Consider the following 11863-nt stretch of genomic DNA (forward strand, 5'->3'; position numbering starts at 1 on the left):
GATTTGAAAATCCAACTGCAAACATCAATTAAATGTCTGAACACACCTGGGGAGAAGCTGCCTGTTCTTCTCCCAAGTCTGAGTAAACCCATAGTAAAGCGAAGGCCATGTAACAAAGCTTAGCTGGGATTAACTGGGGGAATCAGTCTCACCTTTTATTGGCTCAGAGCTCATGAAAGCATTAAAAGGCCATCCTCGCTTTAGCATTCTTACTCTTTTCTCTCTTCTTGTGCACTCTGTCCTCTATGTCAGACTGTTTCCTAAGGCTGTATTATCCTTTCACTACAAAAGGCATAATCTTATCTTGGTTCCTGGTTACCTAGTTACTGAGGTTCTCAAATGTTCAGGGCATTAGAGTCACCTGGAGGGTTGTTTATGCTCTGGTGGTCTCAGCCCCACCTCCTGAAAACACTGAATTGGTAGGTTTAGATTTATAGGAATCTATAGTCTAACAAGCTTCCCAGGTGATTTAAAGTTTTACAATCACCAGTGAAAAGACTCAAATTCAAATTTCCTATCCCAGTATTACAGATTCCCTGGGCCTGATCTTGTTTTTCCCAGATATGTTCTTACTTCAGATGACCACTCGATCATTTCTTTACACCTATGCTTCTCAACGTGTGATCCACAGACCAGATTCTGAATCACCTAGAGGTTTATGAGACATGCAGAATTCCTGGGCACACCCCAGACCTGCTGAGTTTGAATCCACATTTTAACAAGATTTCTGAGTGACTTGTATGTGAATGTTTAAGTAACACTGTCTTAGACCACAAAGCTGCCTAGATTCTCTCTCTGCACTCGTTGTGCCCATTTCCACCCTTGGCCCTTAATTGTCTGCCCTTCTTGTCTGGAATAACCCCTACTTTCCTTCCAAGGAGAGCTAATGACTTCTTCTGCTCTGGGAGTTTTCCAGAATAATTCCAGCTCATATTACTTTTTCAAATTTCTGGCAGTTGCAGAGCAGGTAAAGCCCACAAGCATCTCCAGTGATATTTGCATGTAACATACAAGAGCTCAATCAAAGTTGAAAAATAAATCAATTCCTCATGCCTGTCACTCTCCCTCTAGACATGAAGCAAATGTATGTCTGGTTTTTGCTACCCAGAACTCTGTTTCTTCACTGTTTTTACCCAGTTGCATCCTAATATTCCATCAGAGATCACACCAACACTTTTTCCCTCAGGGAACCTTCTATGGTTTTATTAAGTAAAACATCCCCCATTAGAGATTCTTATAACACTCCATTTACCACTTGTCCCAGATGCAATTTTATACTGCTTTGACTAAGGTAAAGGGTGGAATTCCTCTCAAGGCAGCTGCCAGTAACAATGCTGCAGTCAGGAGGCTGGGCCTTGGACTTGAAGCAACAGATGTTCACCAAACTAAGACCCAGGAATTAAGCTTGGGGACATGGATGGGGCTAGAGTGGTTCACAAAAGGAGCAAATGCAAATCTTCATGGAAGGAAGTCACAGATTGAGAATAACCAAGAAGGAAATTAAACAAGGAAATAGAAAACCATGTGAGAGAGTCAGCAGAAATAACAAAGAACAAAATTTGATACCTAAAGAAGTGAGATGTTGATATGATCAGTTGGGAAACATAGAAAAGAACCATTATACGATGCTTAATGATATAAAGGATATAAAAGAATCATTAAAAAAAAACAAGCAAGAAGACATCATCATTAGTGAGCAGGGAGACTGAAAGAATAGCTACACAAAATTGCATAAATGAAACACAATACTTGTTAATTTAAAAAACTGTGAATGTATGTTTTAAACACAAGCATAGACAATGGTGAACAGAGAATTAGTGAGGGGAAGATTAGATGTGATGAAATTACACAGACTGTAACACAGAAAAGAAAAGAAAAATAGGAAAAGGAACTTAAGGATGTGGATGATGGAGTAAAAACATCTAATGGGTAAGTCTAACCTGTATTACAAGGACAAAAATAAATAGTAGAGAAGGGAGAAGATTTTAAAAGACATTGGCTGAAAATTTTCAGAACTTATGAAAGATATATCTAAACAAATACAGGAATCAGAATTTAAACCAGTAGGATTAGCAAACAAATTCTCATATATATTGAAATTGCAGCACAAAAGGACTATTAGAATATATAAAAAGACAGGAAAAGATGAGTCACCAACAAAAGAATGGTTATTAGCTGATAGTGACTATTCACTAGCAGCCAAGGAAGCAAGAAGATATGTAATATGATCTTCAAAATGCTCAGAGAAAATAACTTCAACTTAGCAAAAGGATCTTTCAAAAACAAAGGTAAAAGAAAGACACTTTCAGATTGAGAGAAAAGTCACCACAAACTACACAAACTGAGGAAACAAAATTAATAATACAAATTCAGATTTGGAATAGAAAATTAACAATCTTTGGGGTTCTTTGTGTATATATGTATTAGGTATAGATATTTTTTTTAATTCAGTTTTATTGAAATATATTCACATACCATGCAATCATCCATGGTATACAATCAACTGTTCACAGTACAATCATATAATTATGCGTTCATCACCACAATCTATTTCTGAACATTTTCCTTACATCAGAAAGAATCAGAATAAGAATAAAAAATAAAAGTGAAAAAAGAACATGCAAACCATCCCCCCATCCCACCCTATTTGTCATTTAGTTTTTATCCCCATTTTTCTACTCATCCATCCATACACTAGATAAAGGGAGTGTGATCCACAGGGTTTTCACAATCACACTGTCACCCCTTGTAATCTACATTATTATATAATCATCTTCAGGAGTCCAGACTGCTGCATTGGAGTTTGGTAGTTTCAGGTATTTACTTCTAGCTATTCCAATACATTAAAACCTAAGAGGTGTTATCTGTATAGTTCATAAGAATGTCCACCAGAGTGACCTCTCGTCTCCATCTGAAATCTCTCAGCCACTGAAACTTTTCCATCTCATTTTGCATCCCTCTTTTGGTCAAGAAGATGTTCTCAATCCCACAATGCCAGGTCCAGATTCATCCCCGGGAGTCATATCCTGCGTTGCCGGGGAGATTTACACCCCTGAGAGTCGGGTCCCACATAGCGGGGAGGGCAGCAAGTTCACCTGTCGAGATGGCTCAGTTAGAGAGAGAGAGGGCCACATCTGAGCGACAAAGAGGTACTCAGGGCGAGACTCTTAGGCACAATTATATGCAAGTTTAGCCTCTCCTTTGCAGTAACAAGCTTCATAAGGGCAAGTCCCGTGATTGAGAGCTCAGTACATCAAACTGCCAGTCCCAATGTTTGTGACAACATCAACACCAGTCCGGGTGAGGAAGTCCAACACTTCTGCACCTTCCCCCAGCTCCTCGGGGTGGGGGGGAAGGGGGAGGCTGTAAATATATTTTTTTTATTCTCTGCCCAAATTACTTTGGGATGTGTCACTATTTCACTCTAACCTATACTAACCTACCATATCTCACTTCCTATTCAAAGTTCCATGTAATTGTGGTGTTTGAACAAACCGACTGTAGAGTTATACGGTTTAGAAAATAAAGATCCTGCACCAAATAGACATCTCTTCCCTGGGTCTCATATGGAAGTTAAAGCTTTAAAACACAGTCAGTTTCAACCTTTACCCTTTGGCCCAGTTTGCCCTCATCTTAACCAGATCTGCTTCATTCACATCACTAATTGAAGTCTGGGCTCTTTTTCAGCTTTTTTTTAACAGTGGCTGTATGCACTAATACTGACATTCATGTCTGCTGAGCTCTAGCTCTGAGTTTCAGGTGTCTCAGAAATACGCATTGTTCCAGAGACCAATCAGGTTATACACTAAGGGATCAGCATCTCAAAGTTTAGAGATAGGCATTACAATTCAAGAATAGAGTTGACTGCTGTAAGAGCTTGCAATCTAGGGACTATTGCAATAATCATGTCCATGTTAGGCTATGTTCTAAGATTCAATTCTGAGTTTACACATTGCAGTTAGTCCATATTGGTGAGGCATTATAGTGTTTGCCTTTATTTCTGGTGTACTTCATTCAAATACTGTGTACAGGATCCATTCACCTCGTTGTGTGTCTCACAGCTTCTCTCCTTCTCGTAGTTGCTCAATGTTCCATTGTATGCAAACACCACAGTTCATCATTCTGTTCCTCAGTCTATGGACCCTTAGGCCACCTCCACCCCTAGCAAATCATGATTGCTGTCTCCATGAACAACAGTTTGCAAATATTCATTCATGTCTCTGCTCTCAGATCTTCAAATGACATACCCCATAATGTGGTTGCAGGACCTTATGGTCCCCACATACTTAACTTTTTGTGGAACCACCACACTGACCTTCAGAAAGGCTACACCATTCTACCTGCTCATCAACAGTAGATAGGTACATCCCTCTCACCATGTTTTCTCCAACACTTTTACTCCTATATATATTTTTTCCTACAATTTTATAGAGTTATATTCACATACCATATATTTATCCACATTGTACAATCAGTTCTTCATGGTATCATCATACAGTTGTACATTTATCACCACAATCAGCACTTGAACATATTGATTACTACAAGAAAAACTGTTTTTTTTTAGCAATAATAAAAAAATGATAAAAGGAAAAATAACATGTCATTCAATACAATATAAGGACAGAAAATAACACCCCTACCAAGAATCCCATATTCCTCCCCTATGTCCCCCTCTTATATACACTCAGTATTGGCATATTGCCTTTGTCACATTTAATGGAGGTATATTACAATGTTACTGTTGATCATAGACTTCAGTTTGCTTTGATTATGTTTTTTCCCGAATACCATCCCTTTTTCAACTCTCTGCATGGTTGACATTCATTTGCTCTCCCACATGCAAAAACATTTTTATATTTGTATATTTAGTAACAGTCATTGGCCACTCCAGTTTTTGCCAAGTTATACAGTCCCAGTCTTTATCAAGGTATAGATAATTTTACACAAAAGATTATGGAATGCATATTCTTCTCAAGAACATATGAAACATTTTTTAAAAATGATCATGTACTAGGCCATAAAGCAAGTAACAACAAATTTTAAAAACTTGGCATCATAGGGATCCCCATATTTGACCATGACGCAGTTAAAATAGAAATCAACAACAGAAATATAAACTAAAACTTCTCACATATTTGAAAAATTTTTAAATACTTTTAAAGAATTCCTGTGTGAAGGAAGGAATCTCAATGGAAATTTTTAAAATGCTTAGGATCTATCAATCCTTTTTTATAGTTTCCAGTTTCCTACTGACATTTTCAAGTGCAGAGTTAATATCCGTGACCATTGTAAGCATTGCTCATCTGTCATCAATTACTAGTCTGTGCCTACGTATGATTTTCTCTGTGTCTCGAGTCCGTGTGAATCTCTTTCTGGAATACGTTTTTTCCTGCTTGCTCAACATGCCTGGTTTCCTTCTTTTTCTGGTAGTTTATCTTTGAATAATGAGCATTCATTTAAAATATCATTTTAGGAATATTTGGAGGCCTAGAATAGTGATACTTTCTAGGATGGGAAGAAAGGAAGGAGTGAGGGAGAAAGGAAGGAAGACCAGCCTTTTGACAGCCCCTGGAGGTCCACCAGCCCCAGACTATCTTAATTCAGTTCTGGAGAAAGGATGGTTCCTAGTGCCATACCCCTCTGGAGTGAAGGGAACTGATGGATCTCAGCTCAAGGAGAGGTGGGTTCTAGAGTTCATTCCCAGCCTAGGGTGCTGGGCTTTGATTTCTGACCCTATACCTATGACGCTGAGAAAAGGTCAGTTTAGGTTTGTAGCTTCTGTCTTTGATCAGAAAAGTGTGCTCAAGGCAAAGGAGCTTTGAGCGGCTGTGCAAACATCTCTGGGTTTTGTCATCTCCAAAACTGGCAGGTGGTGATTTCCTAACTTACAAGATCTTACATACTTTCAGGACATTTTTCTTTATTTTTGAGTTTTTTTTTTTTTTGATAATTCAGTTTTTTAGTAGTTCTTACCTGGTGGTTTACATGAATCTGCTCTACCATTACTGGAACTAGAAGTTCAGTTTTCTGTTTATAAAAATATATGTAAATCAAATACATATGTGTACATGCATGGAAATAGCCATATATATCATAGTTGAAATAAAACTGCTCTCTTTTAATTTGCTTGATTTTGGGGGGGGGGGGTCATTAAATTTGCCCTTTACATGGGTCACCTCTTGTGCCTTCTCCCATGTCTCCTTAGCCCATATTTTACTTCCGCCATTGCCATGGCTAGATGATTTGCACAGGTGGAACTCATCAGAGCCTTACTTTAGCTACCCATCATTCTCTCTTGCTTTCTGCCCTGGGGCTTTGAAGCAGGGGACCCCTCTGCTAATATGTACAAGCCTGGAATGGAAGGGAGTTATCCCACAGGGTAACACTAGACCAATGGAGAGATAGAAGACAGTGATTACATGCTCCCTTCTTCTGTCCCCAAGGTGAGCATTTCTGAGAATGATTCCAGTGCCTTCCAAATCCAGTTGCCCGCTGGCTCCCATCGTTTCCTGGTTTATTTCTCCCCAGTTCTCTACTTCTGTTCTCTGGAATTATTTACCAGAATAACCTACTTGCATGAAGCAGGAAGGCAGGAAGCAGGCTTCTTTGAAAAGGTTCAATCTTTTAAAAGACACCAAAAGCCATTTTTTTCTTTTTTATAAATTACCCTTGGGGGAAAAATCTCCAATACTCATTACTACTCTGTCTGAAATTTCCATCTTTAGAACAACTATTTGCTGTTGTCTTTCTGGACAGTTAAGTTGGACCCCAAGGGAATAAAGTCGAAAAACTGTTCTAGAGAAAGAAGAAACAAGGCTTGAGTAGGGTTCTACAATGTGGATTCCTGAGGACCGTGAGAGCACTGAACACCAGATGAAGAGAAATTATAGGAAACCTCCATTCATGCCTTGTCCACTAAGCTCTGGAGTTGTATATCCTAACTCGTGTCCCAGGAACAAATCCTTACTAAATCCCAGGTGTAAGAATCCTGTCCTCTGCTCTTTCTAACATTCACTTGTTGCAGGCTGAACAAAACTGTTACCTTAACCACTGGCGCAAGGATTCCTCTTTAAAAAGAACTGTCCTATTTATGAAAATATCTTAATATATGGCTCAACGGAGAAGGTGACTTGATGGAAGCCCATGATTCCCAGGAGTCAAGGACACAACACACATAGGTGAAATCCAAGCATAAAAATGATTTGTAATTGGGGCAAAGAGCAGAGAGGAGAAAGAGAAATTGTGGGATTGCCGGACAATATGGCAGAATTGCCAAACGGTTTGTTCAGAGCAAGCATATCTAAACAGACTGTTTGTGTTTCATGAATGATCTCTCTAAACTTACATCAACACTTGTGGGTAACTGTGAAATTATGCAAAACCTGGATCACTGTGGTTCAGAAGGAGGACATGCTAAGACAATCTAAGGCAAAGGTAGAAACAGAAGTTCAGAGTGAGTGGCAACCATGAGATTATGTCCTCCCCTTCCCCAGAAACTAGGAGAAATGATGATGAGACTTCCTTCAAGAAAGGAGTGGGAATGGACCCACTCAGTCTGGACCTAAAACATGTATGCTTCAAGTTGACACGGGGGGCACACACTGCTTTGATACGTCAGCACTCAGCAAGGTGCTGGGAATGCAGTGGGGTGATGGCTGGTTACTTGGTACCATAATTACTGTTTAACAGCATGCAATCCATTCATTCAAAAATATTTATTTAGAACGTACTATGTGCCACACACTTGTTCTAGGCATTGAGTATACTGCTGTGAACAAAGCAAACAACCCCTTTTCTCTGCAGAGCTTCCATTTTAATGAGGGAGACAGAAACTAGATAAGTGCAATTTATAGTATGTTTGTTCTCAATGGTATATCAGCAACAGCGGATAATAAGGCAATGTACCATTGTTAAGATAGATATGTATCCCAGAGAAATGGGACCAAATAAAATATTTTGCCTTTTTATCCATTTAACACTAAAGGGGCTGGTTACATTGGGCTAAAGGAGCAAGGGTGTTAACGTATCAATTCCTTTTATTTTGTCCTTTGCCCACAGCCATAGATCTAATGGATTTTTTTTTCAGGGTGAGACAACCATTTATTTATTGGACAGGGCAAAGTCATTAAAAGAGAGGAAACATATCCCCCCAAAATGGGTTTAGGTTAGTGTTACAAGCATTGATGCTCAAAACAAATAACATTATTCAATACATCATGGAAACAGGCCACACACAACCAGGAAGATGCTGTCACGCGCACTCAAAAAATAAGCCACAATGCTTAGGAAACAATTATTAGGAAGTTACAAAGCATAATAGCCTCCAATGAACCCCTCTGCATTTTTATCTGGTGAGCCATTAGCCCATAGTATTTTGCTGGTTCCCTGGAAATTTTCTTCTGTTATAGAGAATCTTGAACAATACACACTTCTGAATGTCACTGAAATCATTGTTAACTGCAGGCTTAATGAGCTCACATAACTACATTTTTGGACAGTACTCATAGTACTGTACTCATAGTATTGTAAATAAAATCATGTACTTAATCTGTTTAGCAGTTTTACAATGCATCCACATCATCTTCAATCCCATGGTGCACATTTGAAAAAGACAGCAAATATTCAATGGAGGAAATTTTTTTTTTACATTGGAAGCTTACCTGGCTCGAGGTATACCAGCTGCTAGCAAAGGTAGAAGCACCTGAAAACTGCAATGCCAATTATCTGTCAAATTGTTTCACATCATTTTTAGCAGGACCTTCTGGAATGGGCAAAGACTTAAATACCCATTCCAGAGACTAGCCAAAATATTCTAAGTAGGAGTATCTCATGGATGATATCCATGAGTAGTAGTTCATGGATGGCTATGAGGGAAAGCTATTCAGGGTAAGATTTACTGAGAAACCTGCTAGGTGTCTGAATCTCCCTCCTCAAATCTGATTTTGCTAACCACTTCCTTTCACAGCAATAACAGTCCTCAAGTTCTCATTCCACATAGAATAAAATCATATTTGGGAAGTCAGACACAGAAGACCACATATTGTACAATTAATTCCCTTTATATGAAGTGCCCAGAATAGGCAAATTCATAGTGACAGAAAGTAAATTAGTGATTGCCTACGGCTGGGGGACATTGGAGGGAAATGAAAGGTCGCTGCTGAAGGGTATGGGGTTTCTTTTTGGGGTGATGAAAATGTTCTAAAATTGCTGTGGTGATAGTGGTACAACTCTATGAATATATTATAAACCATTGAATTGTATACTTTAAATTGGTGAATTACATGGTATGGGAGCTATATCTCAATAAAATTGTTACAAGAAAACCTATTAAGAAAGGAAGATAGCCCCAAAAGAAAAGGAAGAGGATCTCCCAAATCTAGTCACACTTGAGGAAAATGGTAAACAAGCCTGATGTAACTTTTGATTTAATAATCATCAATTCAACTCCTGACCTCACATTTTTAACTTATTTCTACGTTATTTAGGCTATCAGCAGATTTCTAACTTTGTTCTCATCAGAGAGGAAAGTCAGTGTTCCGGACAGACTGGACTGGCAAAATCAACAACAGCCCAATGACAAAACAATCTCATGCCTTGGCGCTGTGCCTTACCAGACAGAACAGAAGAGCTGAAGTTCAAGTATAAGGGTGTCAGTATTCCTCTTTCCTAAAGAACATTTCCTTTTCAAGCCTGCTTCCAGTTGGTCCCATTACACCTACGCAACTCAGCAAAAGCAATGTGCTCCAGAAAAAAATGTGTAGCTTTCTGAAGATTGAAGTGCTATCCAAATTTCCCAAAAAGTAAAATTACTGTAACGAAAAAAAAAAATTAGAAGTTCAACTCTGTATCCTCATTCTCACCTTCAGCAACTCTCAGCCTGCTATAAATTAGAAGCCATGAAGCAACTTCTTAAGCAACCTTACCTTTTAAAAATTTAGATATTAGTTCCTAATATTTAGAACACATCCGGCCGAGTTCCTAAATCATGTCGGCCATCAGATGAGACTACTCCTCCTTTATTTTACTAATTCACTAGTTTAGTATGCAACAAACTAACAGAGTTTCTGAATAAGTTAAACTAGCTATTGACAAGTAATCAGTTTTCCTTCTACGAAGGCAGTATAATTGAATCACGAATGAACATTTTGGTCTATCTTCAACTATTCTTACACTATATAATCAATTAGGGCAAATTTTTACGGATAAATGAAGAGAACACAAGTAGCTTTACAGCAAGTTAAGTTTGTTAAATATATTTGTTATAACAAAGAATTTCTGACACAAAAATTGCTCTCTCAATACACAGAACCTCAGTGAAGTGATGCAACAAGACAGCTGATGTCTGATAGTATATGGGAGCAAGGCGGGGTGAAAAGTTATGGATAAATTAAAACCTGGCAAGTATCTGCTGAAGCAGGGCCACTTTTTAGGGGGCATAAGAAAAACTGATGAGTCACCATTTTGATCTCTTTCACGAAGTCCTTTTGTTGGTAAGAACTGAAGACCATTTTTCCGTAATTCACGCTGCAAAATGCAATAGTCACACAGTATTTCCAAAAGGATCCTAAAACTGCAGTGCAAAAGAAAAGAAATCTAAGAAAATAATCAGAAAAACCATCAACAATTTTCAAAAGAATCTGTTCAAAACAGTGACTTTTACAAAAGATGTGAATTTCTTTTAAATGAAAAAGAAATTCCTTCTTTGAAAGATCATAGATTCATTTCACAGATAATTTATGTTCATTAATTATTTGATTAACAGTGTAAAAACAAGGGTCTTAAACTTTTTTTACTAGGTCTGAAAAATCAATATAAATGCTGATGCAGGGGGATGTTTTATACCCCAAACTCCAATATTCCAGTTCTGTGTCCTGTCCTGTTATTATAATCTGCAAAAATCAAACGACGCAGTGATTCAAGTTTTCGTAACTTCAGAGATGTATTAGAGGACAATGCATCTTGGTTTGAAGAATTTGTTGTATCTGAAGGCTGGAATAGTAGTCGACCACCATGATTAAATGTATAAAATGATGGGTGATTCCTTATTGTGTCAAATGTCTTAATTTTTAGTTCTGAAGTGGCATCCATGTCTTTAAACTCCCCTGCAATATGAACTATACCATAACAGGTAACTGCAAAGACCAGATGCATTTGAAGAACTATATCTATTGGTAGTGATCCATCTTCCTTTTCTGTTAATCGCATATGAGAATGATGCTGAGCAGCAGAAAAGGCTGCGTGGGCTAACGCAAAAAGGACGATGCCCACCAGCCCCTTCCACAGCGAGGGCACCATGATCCTCGAGGAACAGCACTCCAACAGAAGAAGCTAAGGGTGGTGGAGCGGTTCCTTCTTCCACCAGCAGTGGATTTTGTTTTTTGAAAGGAGATCCTTGGAAGACTTGGAAGTAAGTGATTTGATACTTTTTAGTGTGGCCACCTTGAGGATTTGACCTGAAGGGACTTCTTCTAGCCCCAAGGTTTGGAAGCAGAATAAGAGCCTTCCCTCCACCTCCAGAAAAGGAAACTGATGGGGAAATCAAGGCTCAGGAGATACCAGAGATATCATTAGGATTTGCATGTCAGGAGATGCCAGAGAAAATAGAAAACCTTAGAATTGCTAGGCAGGCCCTTACATGTGCTCATTACAAAATCTAATTGCAGCAGGAAGGAAAGATAGTTTGAACACTTCCCAAACCCAGAAGGCATTAGGATGGAATAATTGACACTTTGACCCATTCAATAAAAGGACAAGGCAGAGTCAGGACAGAATTTTAACCACCCACGTACCATGAGTGTAACATATTTCCAATTAATGGAAGACGTTCCTGCTAAAATTTACACATCGGTATGCAGTCCAA

General features: G+C 38.6%; 1 protein-coding gene across 1 annotated transcript; it reads right to left on the reverse strand.

Moving 5' to 3' along the window:
• Positions 1–10839: 10839 nt before the first annotated feature.
• LOC119515240 (membrane magnesium transporter 1-like) lies at positions 10840–11357 on the reverse strand. The gene has a single exon (XM_037811128.1). The coding sequence runs from the start codon at positions 11296–11298 to the stop codon at positions 10840–10842; it is 459 nt and encodes a 152-aa protein (XP_037667056.1). The 5' UTR covers positions 11299–11357.
• Positions 11358–11863: the final 506 nt, after the last annotated feature.

This window comes from Choloepus didactylus, chromosome 19 (assembly GCF_015220235.1).
Source record: "Choloepus didactylus isolate mChoDid1 chromosome 19, mChoDid1.pri, whole genome shotgun sequence".
Taxonomy (NCBI): domain Eukaryota; kingdom Metazoa; phylum Chordata; class Mammalia; order Pilosa; family Megalonychidae; genus Choloepus; species Choloepus didactylus.